This window comes from Drosophila biarmipes, chromosome 3L, assembly GCF_025231255.1.
Source record: "Drosophila biarmipes strain raj3 chromosome 3L, RU_DBia_V1.1, whole genome shotgun sequence".
NCBI classification, from domain to species: Eukaryota; Metazoa; Arthropoda; class Insecta; order Diptera; family Drosophilidae; genus Drosophila; species Drosophila biarmipes.
The window spans coordinates 25283367-25297577 of NC_066613.1; the positions used below are offsets into that span (position 1 = coordinate 25283367).

The 14211-nt window shown below is 45.0% G+C and overlaps 5 protein-coding genes across 5 annotated transcripts; 2 read left to right on the plus strand and 3 right to left on the minus strand.

Moving 5' to 3' along the window:
- Positions 1–661: 661 nt before the first annotated feature.
- On the minus strand, positions 662–2738 carry LOC108035262 (collagen alpha-1(II) chain). The gene is made up of 2 exons (XM_017110820.3): positions 2621–2738; positions 662–2557 (listed from the first exon to the last, which is right to left on the minus strand). The coding sequence occupies exons 1-2, from the start codon at positions 2621–2623 to the stop codon at positions 728–730; spliced, it is 1833 nt and encodes a 610-aa protein (XP_016966309.2). The 5' UTR covers positions 2624–2738; the 3' UTR covers positions 662–727.
- An 843-nt stretch (positions 2739–3581) lies between these two features.
- Positions 3582–4661, minus strand: LOC108035265 (skin secretory protein xP2). The gene is made up of 3 exons (XM_050885775.1): positions 4587–4661; positions 3960–4343; positions 3582–3794 (listed from the first exon to the last, which is right to left on the minus strand). The coding sequence occupies exons 1-3, from the start codon at positions 4659–4661 to the stop codon at positions 3582–3584; spliced, it is 672 nt and encodes a 223-aa protein (XP_050741732.1).
- A 539-nt stretch (positions 4662–5200) lies between these two features.
- LOC108034473 (uncharacterized) lies at positions 5201–5972 on the minus strand. The gene is made up of 2 exons (XM_017109357.2): positions 5948–5972; positions 5201–5877 (listed from the first exon to the last, which is right to left on the minus strand). Exons 1-2 carry the CDS (start codon positions 5957–5959, stop codon positions 5407–5409), a joined length of 483 nt encoding a protein of 160 aa, XP_016964846.1. The 5' UTR covers positions 5960–5972; the 3' UTR covers positions 5201–5406.
- A 3315-nt stretch (positions 5973–9287) lies between these two features.
- Positions 9288–11137, plus strand: LOC108034474 (uncharacterized). The gene is made up of 3 exons (XM_017109358.2): positions 9288–9309; positions 9495–9550; positions 9720–11137. The coding sequence occupies exons 1-3, from the start codon at positions 9288–9290 to the stop codon at positions 10986–10988; spliced, it is 1347 nt and encodes a 448-aa protein (XP_016964847.2). The 3' UTR covers positions 10989–11137.
- Positions 11138–12760: 1623 nt separating this feature from the next.
- On the plus strand, positions 12761–13761 carry LOC108035269 (uncharacterized). The gene is made up of 2 exons (XM_017110826.2): positions 12761–12843; positions 13373–13761. The coding sequence occupies exons 1-2, from the start codon at positions 12841–12843 to the stop codon at positions 13688–13690; spliced, it is 321 nt and encodes a 106-aa protein (XP_016966315.1). The 5' UTR covers positions 12761–12840; the 3' UTR covers positions 13691–13761.
- Positions 13762–14211: the final 450 nt, after the last annotated feature.

A 14211-nucleotide genomic window follows, 5' to 3' on the forward strand; every position in this document is an offset into this window, starting at 1 on the left:
CACACGGATCGCTGTCGAACATACACGCAGACTTTTATCCATAGGTCACACATGCGTCGGGCCAAAAACAGATCCAATGAATATGTTTTTATGCCAGCTCACCTTTATGCAGGCGACTGGCCAAGATTTGCCGCCCGGTGGAACAATAGATTTTGGTTTATTTCTATTTTGGTTTCAGTTGATTGGATTTGCATGAGAATCGAATCTCGAATTGCATAAATTTATGTCGACAATTCATTTTGCTAGCCTCTCTCTCTCTAAATCTTTATGTGCCTCTATTTCTATGGGGCTCTGAACTAGTTTTCTTTCCGCGTACCCTAATGGATAGTATATAAAACTTTTCCGGCAAAGGCGATCGCAGTTATTGCCTGGATATAAATGCCTTAATTTATTTGCACGTGTGTGATTATGTTAATCTAGTTCACAGCAGTTCTTGAGCCAAACAAACTCATAAATTACTGTCTATAAATACCCTGATTTTGTTATGTTAAATTTAATTTTATGTAGTATAATTTAAAGTTTGAATAAAAGCTCTGTACCTAAAGCCGAGCTCCAAAAGCCGTGTCAAATACTCGACAAACTTAGAGCGGAAACGGAAACGAACGCCATAATCGGTGCCTAAAAGTGTGCTATGGAAATTAAACAACATTTCTTTTGACTGCTTTTGTAGCAAATGCTGCTAAGTATGATTTAATTTTGGATATAAAATGTTTTGTCTTTATAAAGTTTAAAACTCGAAGGAATGCTTGGGCTTCTTATAGTGATAGCCATCTTCACGATAATCGGTATCATACTGGGAGGCTGAAGTTCCCAGATCCTCAGTCCTACGCTTGGAACTGCTTTTATGGGAACGGTGTTTCTTAGGAGCAATCACATAGGAAGATTGTCGGTTACTGGCCGCAAATCCCAGGAAACCTCCAGCCTGCCCATCGTCATCCACATCATCATCATCTGGTATCAGAACTGAACGCTGATTGGGATTAACTGAAACAAAAGCTCGCTGATGACCATGATGTGGATCGCTGTAGAAGTTGCCGTCGATAATGTTGGTATCCTGCTGATTTCCCAGCGTGTTCGTGGGTCCCTGGAGATGGGGCTGACCAAAAACGTTTCCATTAAGCACATTAAGACCCTGGTAGTTGGATCGATTTGTGGGACGTCGGTTGTTGAGTCGTGGCACTTGTCCCGCCGCCAACTGAGCTCCAATAGAAGGGTCAAACTGCCCTTGATTCGGGTCAAAAACTGCCTGACCAGCTGCCAGTTGAGCTCCTGCTCGAGGATTGGGTCGCTGGTTGGGAACTCCCTGGGCAGCTCCAAGTTGGGCTCCCAAAGCGGGATCAAAAGGCACCTGACCATTGGGTCTCTGGCTTGGAACGCCCTGTCCAGTTCCCAGTTGAGCTCCGAAAGAAGGATCATAAGGTCTCTGATTCGAAACACCTTGACCTGCTGCCAGTTGAGATCCCAAAGAGGGATCAAAGGGTCCACCTAGCTGCAAGCTGGGATCATATTGGTTTTGCAGAGGTCTTTGGGCCTGACCAGCTCCGAAAGATGGGTTATATGGCGCACCTGCAGCTGCCTGGGCTCCTAAAGAAGGGTCAAATCCTTGACCAGTTCCGAGCTGAGCTCCTCCTGCCAACTGACCTCCTCCTCCAGCAATCTGTTGATTTCCAGCTGCTGCATTCCCTAAGACTCCCAGCTGAGCCCCCAGCGAGGGATCCGAGAAAAAGTTAAGCCGCTTGTCTCCTCCAAATCCTCCTCCATAGCCACCTGGACGCGATGGAGGACGCTCTCCATTGCCCAGAACAGCCAGTTGACCACCAGGAACAGGTTGATTGGCAGGAAGATTACCCCCAGTGGGGGCGAGAGCACTAGCAGGCAGCTGAGCACCTAGCGGGTCAGAGGGTCCACAGCCAGGTGGGACATTTCCAGGTCCAATGAACTGGCAGTTGGGTCGAAAGCCTGGTGCCTGGGCTCCAGTTGGCGCTTGAGCTGCTGATGGATCCTGTGCTCCCGCCGCCCCATCCGGTCGAGTGAGGGAGTTTAACTCCGAGTCCTGGGATTGCACATTGATCTGGGTGTGGGTGTGGAACACCGAGTTGGGGGCACTGGCATATAGGATACGAGTCGGACGACGCCGGCGATAAACCACCTGAGTAGCAGCCGGGGTGAACAGATCCCTAGGGTAATCCGTGCGAACTTGGGGCTTGCTGTGCTTGTAGTGGATGTGCTGGGTCTTCACCTCAGGCTTCTTGTCATAGTGATGGTAGTGATCCACTCGTTGCTTCTTCGGCTCCTCGTGATGGTATTCCCTGTACTGCTTGGGCTCCTCGTGCTCCTCTTCCTTCTGGTAAACCACTTCGCTGGTGTGTCTTTCTTTCTTGTAGTAGGGTTGCTCCACCTCCTTCTCCTCCTGGGGAGGGAGGTAATGGGAGTCCTCTTCGTCATCCTCGTGCTCCCTGGAATGATGATGCCGCTGGTGCTTGTGGTGTTTCACGTGGGAAACATCGGCCAGGCAGGCGATTGCCATGAGGCTAATAACCAGGACCAAAAGGATTTTCTAAAATGAAAATGTCTTATGTGTAGTGGAATATGGGGACCCTGCTTTTCGTTGCTTTCTCACCATTGCTCAAGTGACTGTGGTTCGAATCGGCTGTGGCTGCAACTTTTATACTCTCTTCGGGTTCTTTTGGGTTGCATCCCCTCATCGAGCCTCCAAATAGTATTGAAATCGAAAGCGAAACCTGTTGCTGAGCGTGAGAAATCGATTCTCGCTTTATGTGACCCATTTGTTCTTATTAAATAGCCGCCAATTTAAATTCCAAATATATTCCAAAGAGTAATAAAAGCATCCCGTAAATTTTTCAGAACAAAGCTTTGCAATTTATTAGCCTAAGTACGCTGCACACGCCGTCGATAACATATGGGTTCCTTGATCCCACTTTTTCGATTAGATATTTTGCCTAGCTTGACAACAAGTAAGGAAAGATAGGTCTAAACATTTTTTTTACTTTAATTTAAGTGATGATAGTAAGCCTGAGTCCACGTTCTAAAAACGTTGCGTTGTTATTTCAAGTGTTGCTAACGTTTAAAGCGAAATAATTTTTCTATGATTATGATTAAAATCGATAAGAATCAATATCATTTCCGCATAACCTTTAACTGTTTTTTTTACCGCACACATTTCTTTGCTCCGTTAATGGTCTTTCGTTTTCAAATATTCATAAAAGATGAAGTCATATTATCTTCAGGTCATTCAAAAATTGCATTCCACTGCTAATAATACAATAAATATTCATTAATAATGATTTAAGGTTGTTGCTCTTGAGTCCATTTTATGATTTCTTATTGTGGCAAAACATATTTCTTCTTCTTTGAAAGAGTCTGTTTTCCTCATTTGTTTTTTTCGGTGTTTCTTTTGCAGAAACTATACCCCATACCGTTCTTTGCATAAGTAGCCAATTATCATATTATCTTTTTTAGTTTTTAAATGCTCAAAAAAAACTACATGTTTTCATAATTTTTATATTCGCTTTTATTGTCGTATTTTATTATCGTATCATCATAACCATTAGCGTTTCTGTTTAAGCACGGTGCTTGAACACACGACGACGGACGGTCTTGTACTTGTATCCCTGCTGGCTGGCGGCGGGCTGGGCATAATCGTAGCCGGAACGGGCTGCCGAGGGGGCGGAAGCGGCGGCCTCGAACACTGGGCCGGAGGACTCGAAGGCAGGAGCGGCGGCGGGGGCAAAGGACTGAACAGGGGCTGGGGCGGGTGCTGGGGCCGAGAAACTCTGCACGGGGGCGGAGGCGGCAGCATGGTGGTGCACCTGAGGAGCTGGAGCAGGAGCACGGTGAACCTGAGGAGCAGGTGGCACATAGGTCCTCACAGGAGCGGGTGCAGACTCGGCGGCGTGGAAGACTGGAGCAGGGGCAGCCACTGGAGCGGGGGCAGGGGCGGGGGCAAAGGACTGAACGGGAGCTGGAGCAGAGGCAGCGGCATGGTGCTGGACGGGAGCAGGGGGCACATAGGTGCGCACGGGGGCAGGAGCAGAGGCGGCTGGCTGGAAGACGGGAGCGGGTGCAGGGGCAGCAACTGGCGCTGGAGCGGGGGCGAAGCTCTGCACAGGGGCGGAGGCAGCGGGGGCTGGGGGCACATAGGTCCTAGCTGGAGCGGGAGCAGAGGCAGCCTGCTGGAAAACAGGAGCCGGGGCAGAGGCGGCATACTGGCGGGGGGCCGAGTACGATCTCACGGGAGCGGGGGCGGCAGCTGGAGCATTGTAGTTGTAGCCCGAATCGGCGACGGCACATCCAACCACAGCCAGAGTCAAGATGAAGAATCTCTGCCAGACAAATGCCAAATGTGTAAGTATACCATAAAATATAATCCTTAGCTGGCATATCCTTACCATTTTCGCAGATCTGCTTGCTTTAGGGGCAACGAATCGAATAATGTCTTGGGCCGGCAGCTCCTGTACTTTTATACAATCCGGCGAATCTGCGGATCCAAACGGAAGTGCTGAGTATCATAAATCAACCAAACGTTTTTCGCGTCGAAAAATTTGTTTAATTAGGCAAGCAGATACCTCTGACCACGGCACCAGATGGGGCTTGTTTTTATCAGTTAGGTACGCCTCGGAGTTTGGATTAAAAACTCTCATTTTTTGCTGTCATGCGGAATATAAATATTCATTAGAATACCCATATCACAGCTTTATTTCTTTCGGCAAAACAATTTTATCGCAAACCTGATAAGTTTGTCTTCGTCTTGAGCAAGAAGCTTTTTTAATTCACCCAAGCTTTTGCGATAGTTAAACTTGTGTTGGTTTTAATGAAAACAGTAGCAGGGAGCTATTTTAAGTCGATCCAGAACCAGAGGTATCACAATTAACCGGTCATAAACTATCTGAGTCAGCCGTAAATTTGATCTTAAAACTTAAACTGCTGAACCAAAACAAACTGTTGAAGCTAATGACTTAATGTTCCGCTAACTAGATTGATTGACTGATTGATTAATTGGCCAGGGAAGCCCCAAGATCGCGGTTTCGTTCAAGCACAATGGAGGTCTCAAATGTTTCCTCTGGAGGTTAATGGCTTTTCGAGCCCTTCTTTGCATAGTAACGTTATCTGATCTGTAGTTGACGCCCTACAATGATCTTAAGACTAAAAACCAGATCTTTGTTTATGTTTCTGAGCTTTCTTTATTGTCTTTTTGCGCTAATTCGGTAATATGCAAATGGGATCGAGTCAGACATGCAAATAAAAACCTATTAGGTTATTTTTGCATTTCTTTGCTGAGATGTGGAATTAGCATTAGAATTAAGTTGGCGTCGTGGGTTAAACCAGAAACCTGTTCAGTTGGTGGTTGCTCAGAGGTGTTGTTTCGGCAGGTGATGATGATGCATCTTACTGGGGTGGCAGGTAGGTGTTGCGGGGCGCGACCACTTGAGGTGGCAGGTAGGTGTTGCGAGGAGCGATCACTGGTGGAGGCAGGTAGGTGTTGCGTGGGGCAGCTACCGAGATCACTTGGGGCACAGGACGAGCAATGGAGACGACTTGAGGAGCCGGGTGGGAAATCACTGGGGCCGGTGGCAGGTAGGTGTTGCGAGGCACGGAGATCACTTGTGGGGCAGGACGAGAGATGGACACCACTTGGGGAGCAGGACGGTAGGAGGGGATCACTTGAGGCACCACCCTGGGCGCGGGTGGCAAATACGTGTTCTGTGGCTGGATCACTTGCCGTTGGATTATCTGCGGTTGAACCTGAACCCTTGGGACGGAAATCACCTGCACCTGGGGTGGCAAATAGGTCCTGGATAGCGAAGTGGCACCAACCACTCCTAGCAGAGCCACTGCAATAACCGCACAGATTACACGCTGCCGGGAGAAATACTTTCCATTAGTCCTGGTTTCGCAAATATTAAAAACAAATCCGATCAAAACCCACCATGTTGATCATTCCAAGTCGAACAATAAAACTGTATTTTTGCGAGCAGAACATTTGGTATTTATAAGACATTTCGGGTAGAACCCAAACAAAATATATAGTATACACAATATTATTATTTTTGGATAAGGTTTGCAGGTGTATGGGTATGGGTCTATTGGATTGCAGTCATCTGGCGAAATGTGGTTGCGAATGCGATCCATAAATAAATAAATCAGTAGTCCAGACGCGGGTCCCATGTCTGCAATAAAACACTTACGCGAATCAATATGAGTTAGAATTTTTCAAACTGAAAGTAGCTCGTCAAGTCCATAAAATCGATTTAGGTAGGTGCTTTCACTTTTTTTTGGTGATTATGACCTAACAAATAAGTAGCCGTAAATACTTCATTTTATACCACTTCGAATTCGAAATACTCTTATTTATAAATAAGTGTAATAATAACAAAAGGTATAGTATTCTTTGCTTTTATTTAATTAGCTTAGGCAAATAGAAACATTGGAGCAGCAGTAATTCATACTTAGGCATTATTTTAGTTTTTTTAACTGGGAATTTAAATATAAGAATAGAATCACCCACTTCTTGTAGTGTACTTTTGGTTGGGATTTATTACCTTACTTTCAATTATATGACACCATACAAGCTCGTTTGGCTAAACAACGAAAAAACGGGTTGGCATTGGTCTATCTTTGGATTTGGATCACCTTTGGGATGTAACATGTTTATGGACATTGTTCTGGATAAGTTGTGGAAAAAAATGTCACAAATAAATCACTCCCATGGCTAACCCTCGAATACCTCTTTTCCTAGACATATTATATGCATTAGGTCATTTTGTTTATCTGTATTAAAAACAATTCAATCCGAAACCTTAGTAAATAAGAATGCCTTATTTAGTTATCGTAAGGTGCTACTTTTTGGTGATTGCCTTTGCTAAATACCGTGATCTGCTGCGTGTTGGCCTTAACAGACTAAGCGAAGACAGAAACCAGCACTGTTAACCACAAAGGCTGGTTCAAAGAAGCTGTTAAATTTACTTCGAATTTATGTGCTCTTAATGCAGATTTATACAGCCAGAAAGAAATTTTGTTGTATTTTTAATGAACTTTAGCTTTTGGTTTCTGTTGTCGGCTGCTGCTTTTGCGGTTTCGTTTTGTTCGGACTGACAAAAAAAGTGGCCAAACATCCAGTATATATTGGCCTGTAGTTAGCTGGCTGTATTAACTTGGCTTCCGTTGCTTGGCGGCTAATTGATTCCCCACATTATCTCGCCCCCTTTGAAGATTAATGCCTGGCATTAGGTGGTGGCTTGGACTAGGATTGATAAACAGTTTTCAAAATTATTTGCATGCATCGGTTGGAATTCGGATTCGGTTTCAGCTTGGGATTCGGTTTTGTCTGGGAGAACTCGCATATAGGTATGAATAGAACAAACTTGTTCTTAATTATGCCTAATGCCTAATGTGAAATTTATAAACACTAAATTCTAAAGCATTCACCAAACTAATTGAACCGGTTTCAGGATCGGTTCTGCAATTTCCGATCCCTGTCATACAAATAAAATCCGAATGCGAATAAGACGCACGCGTGTTTAGCAGTGCACTTATTTGGCTATTTCAACAAAACGCTAAGCAAATACATTGTACGATGATGATGAGGATACATATATGGTACTTTATACCAATGGGACTGTAGATACTAAATTCTTTAACGTTGTGTGGCATTTAACCAGCATTCTAATTAAACAGCAGGCAGAAACGTTGTTTTGATCTCAAATGAAGTAATCAGAGCTAATTCTTAATATTAGCGGATAGCTGATGGCCTGAGAACTCATTTAAATGCCGGAAACTTTGATCCAATCGGGTCAAGACACACACATCAAGATCCGACAAATTGGCTGACTCGCTAACAGCCATTCAAAATGAGCCATCTCGAATTACCCATGACTATGGCATAGCATTTAACAATCAGTTGATGGACGACATAGTCGAAGTCATGACGTAGACACCTCGGATTAGTGCGACATCAAACCAGAGTCCATCGATACTAAGAGTTCCCTATAGATTGCGTAACACATCTTCTTAATGGAAATAAAGCGAAAAACCCCCGAAATTCTAAAAAAAGAACAGCATAGAATTATTAATTGTGCCGGTCAACGATCGACCTAGCCATGTTTGGTGGGAATTCTTGGAATCCAGCCATGTTTAACGTCATAAGCAAATAGGATAATAATATGTTTGAATCGAGAAGCAATTAACACAGCAATCTGAAGAGAGGGATTTGTGTGCGTTTAACGTTTCAAAAATAAATTGATTAAATTAAAATGCAAATCGATTGTATAACAATCGGGTTTAAAGCGTAGGAATTCAAATGACCACCATTAAAAATAAGTTTAAGAGTGCAACTTTCTGTTTGCGTAAATCGATTTTTCAATTGGCCCCAAGGAACAGAAATCTGGAACAGTGGGTTAAGAGCGTAGGGAAAAGTTGGGATTGTGGTTGTCCTTGCGGCGAGCCAAGGCAAAGGTCAGTTTGAGGAGGTAACTGCATGGGGAACCGGTTCCAGCTGATGACTGACCCTTCTCATTGGTTGATTCATGCACCTGGATGACGTTTTGGGTGAAGGTCGCCCTCAGAGAGTGTGAATTATTGTAAAACTTCAGAGGAATGAGATAATTTGGTGCCACAAGCCACAGGCGGAACTTTCAGAGAACTTATGCAAATCCGCGCATGCTCTCATAAATAAAACATTCCAATTCGGCTTTATTATAGAACCAAATAGATGCAAAATTAATTTATGCTTTTCGTCGCGCTAACCAGCCCGAAATGTGGCTCCAAACTAGATTTATGTGGGGATCAATTAAAGAGTGTTATTGTCTATGTCTTGAAGTGCGAAGTGGCTCCACCAAGTCGCTAGGCCCGCCGACAAATTACCTGTCATAAGGCAGAGCACCCCTGCTGGCTATCGATCACCAGCCAATCTAACCAAATATTTGCAGATTACGGAGCGTGGAATTGCGTGCCCATGCGGGACCTCCATTCCCAAAAAAATCCCCCGGCTTCTCTGCACCTGCACCCCTCTGCTTTTCTAAGATCGCACATATTTCACCGGTTTTTCTTGAATTCAAATTAAACTCTTTTCAAGCAGCTCACGAACCGCTGCCTCGGCTTTTTAAGATATCATATATTTAAAAGTGGTCTTTTTGCTTTCTTTAGATTATGATTTTTATTAGATTCGAGCTCATTTACGTGGGTTTTATTCGGTTCTGGTTGTATTTCTTTTTGTTCTGGCCAGGCTAAAAGTCTGAATTTGTCGCCAAATTCGAAATTTCGCCCGGAATATGAGGGAGAACGAGATAGACCGTAAGTTTATGGGTGTCGTTCTGAGGGAGCTGCGTGGCCGGCGAGGCAGAGACGGCAACAGCAGCCGGTTAACCAACCCAAGCAGGTTCTGTTTAGTTTTCGGGGCTCCGACGAGAAGCTTCTGCCGTGAAGTCTCTTTGGGCCATCCTGAGGCGCTGAACTATAAATAATGTAGACTCGGGCAGGAAAGGCACAGTCACAACTCTACCTTCGTGGTGTTGAATTGGTTCTGAGCAAAATGGTAAGATCGCAAGCGGAGGACGGAGGATTGAGGATTGTCGAGCGAAGCGCTGCACTCGGTGGTGGATACGAATACCGAGTGGGCAGATTGTGGAATATATATACCTACATAGCAAATATATCTGGGAATATCTAGACGCTGACCTCACCGCTCTGTGTTCTCTTCCCAGAAACTCCTGATCGCGTTCGCCCTGGTGGCAGTCGCCAGTGCAGATGTCTCGCATCTGTTCTCGAACAGCAACAACCTGCAGGATGACGGCTACCACTACGCCCCACCCCGCGCCCCCGTCGTCATCGATGTGCCCTACGTGCCACATGAGTCTGCCCCACCGGCGGTGGTCTACGAGGCCCCCAAGCCCAAGCCCACGCCTCCTCGTCCCGTCTACACACCCACGCCCGCTGGCGTACTTAAGGACGATGGCTACCACTACGGAGCTCCCTCCGTGAAGTTCGAGGTCAAGGCTCCTCCTCCACCACCACCACCAGCACCAAAGGTTGAGTACCTGCCTCCCCCACCCACCAAGAAGGTGTACGTTGCACCCCCACCAGTGTACGTGCCTCCCCCAACCAAGAAGGTCGTGTACACCCCACCGCCACCACCACCACCACCAGTGTATGTGCCTCCCCCAACCAAGAAGGTCGTGTACACCCCACCCCCACCACCACCACCACCAGTGTACGTGCCACCCCCAACCAAGAAGGTCGTCGTCTACACACCACCCCCACCACCACCACCGAAGAAGGTCGTGTACACCCCACCCCCGACTGGCATCCTGAAGGATGACGGTTACCACTACGGTGCTCCCTCCGTGAAATTCGAGGTTAAGGCTCCTCCTCCACCACCACCACCGGCACCAAAGGTTGAGTACCTGCCTCCCCCACCCACCAAGAAGGTTGTCGTTGCACCCCCACCAGTGTACGTGCCTCCCCCAACCAAGAAGGTCGTGTACACCCCACCGCCACCACCTCCACCACCAGTGTACGTGCCTCCCCCAACCAAGAAGGTCGTGGTCTACACCCCACCCCCACCACCACCACCGAAGAAGGTCGTGTACACCCCACCCCCGACTGGCATCCTCAAGGACGACGGTTACCACTACGGTGCTCCCTCCGTGAAATTCGAGGTTAAGGCTCCTCCTCCACCGCCACCACCGGCACCAAAGGTTGAGTACCTGCCTCCTCCACCCACCAAGAAGGTGTACGTCGCTCCCCCCGTGTACGTGCCACCCCCCACCAAGAAGGTCGTCGTGTACACTCCTCCCCCACCACCACCACCAGTCTACGTGCCTCCCCCAACCAAGAAGGTCGTGGTCTACACCCCACCCCCACCACCACCGCCGACCAAGAAGGTGTACGTGGCCCCCAAGGTCGAGTACCTGCCCCCCGTCCAGAAGGGATACAGCTACCCCAACGACCCCCAGCCCGCGTTCAACTTCTAGGCTCCCGAAGCCCATTGTAAATACACAGATTAAGTATTAGCCATATTTGTGAACGAATTGTGAATGGGTGGCTCGGCCTTCCCTTTCGCAGGAAAGCCGAGTCCACTTCAAATAACCGTGAAAATAAAAATCTTACGATTTTAAAAGTCTGTCCTTACGTTTTCCATTTCAAAAATCTATACAAATTCTTAAAAAAAAGATAAAAAGTTAGAAAGTTGCAAAATGTGTCTGCAGTTAGCGAGGGGAAAATATATAATCTCAAAATAACAAAAATAACTTGTTTCGTTATCACTCTTAATGATAAATTGATTAGCTAATAAAAACCAGGCTTATAAAAGCCAGGTGAAAAAAATATGAATGATTCAAAAGCAATAAAAATCGGTTATATATGTATGCATTGTAGGTATTATGCTTTCCGATTATTAAAATAAAATTTAAATAACTAAGTCAACATTTGCATTCTAAAATTAATGGAAACTTATAAATTTAAATTATTTTTATTATTATATATTATTAAAAAATCAAAGCCGATATATACTTTTCCAAAGTTTAAACACTTATCTTTAAATTGTAAAGACCCCAGTTGGTATGCTTTAGATTTTCTATGAACAACCGATTCCTAAAAGTATGCAACTTTTTATGTCCGAAAAAATGTCCCGCAATAGCAGAAATGTTAATTAGGCACTGTTACTATTTCTGAATGCTATTATTTAAAAAGATTCACCGGGAAGGAATCCAGAACTTTATTATTGGTTCATTGACACAAAATGTATAAGAACCATTAAGTAGAAAGAATTGAGAGATTTCTTGAACGAACAAAATTCTGAATAACAAAAGAATAAAATTATTAACAAATATACATTATTACTTAGCATTAGCTCCTAAACAACGCCTTATCCCACAAACAAAGAAGGAATTTCGCCTGGGTACTGCTTATTCCAATTAATAAATTCAATTGTTTTAAGATCCCTTTGTTTCGCTTTCGGGTAATCAACCAGTGGGTGTGTCTCCTTCATTCAGATCCCGTTGGCACTTCACAGCAGGTGGCATTTCCTTATAGATATAAAGCAGCCTAATCAATGGTCGACTGGCTAGTGCAATCAATCTTCCGAAGTCCACTGAAATGTGATGCTATACTATAATCAAAATGTCAAGTTGGCATGGACAAATTGTGCGATCGGCGGCAGTTTTGCAAGCGTAAAAAACCTATGAAACGGAAACGTGTTGGAGCTTTGCTTTTATGAGCGTTATGCGCTTTAAATGCTCCACGGATGGGGCAGGGCTGCATATTGAATATGTGTAAGACTCGATAGGAGAGCCACTCGGATCACGTGGCTGCTGGGGGCAAACACTGATCCGTCAGAATCATTAATGCGAATACAAATCGTCAAACAAATGCGCCCGAGACAAAAGCAACGCACTGACACTTGACCCCACAAAACAAGTCTTAGCCTTGGCAATGGCGATGTGGATGTGTATGGGGCTGTGGATTGGATGCCGATGTGGTTGGAGATGGAGATGTTGTAGCATTTCGAGTGGAGTGCCTGCCTGATCGGTAGCTCCACCGTTTGGCCCAAGACATCGATTCGTTTGTTTGTTTATCTAGGGCCGCTCACAGTTCCACCGAAGCGGTTTATGTATGTTTTGGCTTCAGCACAGTCATCACGATCGGCTCTTGGCGCAATTAATAAAATGAGGCAAATGTGGCGAACATATAGAAGTATAAATAGTTTGGGCCCGATCGCCGGCGCCTGCATTCGCTTGAGCAACGCTCCGCTGGCAGCGACAACTATTACGGCATTCTCAAAGGTTCCCTCTCCAAGAAGTCACAGGGTTAAGATCTTTTAACATCATGGTAAGCGATTGTCTTCAGTAGCACTCATACGGATAATTAATACCACCCAAACGGCAGTCTAAATTGCTGCCATTTGTAGTATGCCACCACTTGACCTTTCAACTTTTAACGGAATTATCAAAATAAAATAAAAGAAAAGCGTGTTTCCTACTTGACAACAGCTCAACATAATTTCTGATAGAATTTGCACATTTATTTGTTAGAAGAATTAATCAGTTGCCGTTTTTTAAAATATCTTTTAAATAATTCTAAATCAGGTTGTTTTTTATGATATTGAATGGATCATCGAACAATTTGCATAATTCGTTTTTGGCAGCTAACTATTTATTATGACTACTTAGGTTTTAACAAATCTAGTTCTGTATTAATAGAACAGAAAAACCAATAAACAAATCATAACTAATGTGCATATTTTGTTCGAAATATATAAAAATACTGAATCACTTTTTGAAGAGCGCTTAGACTCATTTATTTTAAATTTAAAAACTGAATCAAATATTCCATGTCGCATGTTCTTAAATATTTCCAGCGTACCTCGATAATCTGTCTTTTCCTGCTGGCCATTTGTCTTGTGACCCGAGCAGATGTCTCTCAGCTGGTGAGATCTGGCAATGGATTTGTGTACGACGTGCCCAAGGTCACGGAACTGGAACTGGAGGTCAGCAACGAGTTTCCCACGGGCGAGGAGTTCCCCCAGGACGCCATTCCGGTGGCTCCTTCCGATGCAGAACTTGGTCAGGCTGAGGAACTGCAGGAACCAGTGGTCACAGCAGCATCCCGCTCTACTGCCTCGAAGAAAATCCACGGCTACAAATACCAGGTGCCCAGCCGGCGCTTCAAGAGCTAAGACACACGCCCTATTAATTTGAATTTGTACCAAAGCTTCGTAAAGATAATAAAAAAATAAAATCAAACCGAGATCTAGCTGCGTTCCTTTCACAATTCAAGTGGCCCTTGGACAGGGCTTATTCCAAAATACTTATTGCCTTGGAATCGGCTCAGAACGAGATTCACAGCTCAAAGCTGTGGCATCGTAAAGAAACAGAAAAGCAGAAAATGTCTCTGCTTGACCAAATATTTCTAATCCAAACCGGTTGAGGACTCACCGAAATTTGCACAGATTTGCGATAGACCATAAAGACGGAGGCCTAGCCAGACCGCCGAGATTAAAGTTCATAAAGAGCGACACTTAATTTCATAAACGGCATAAAATACGCTTATTTTGGCTAGAGGCGAGCAGAAACGAGGATGGTTCAGCACACGCCATACGATTCCGGCAATTGACAAGAGATCAGCCCCTTCTCAAGCGATCTCTAGTTCAACAACCCATGCCCAAACTTTTTTTGGCACGCGATGAAACAAAAAGTG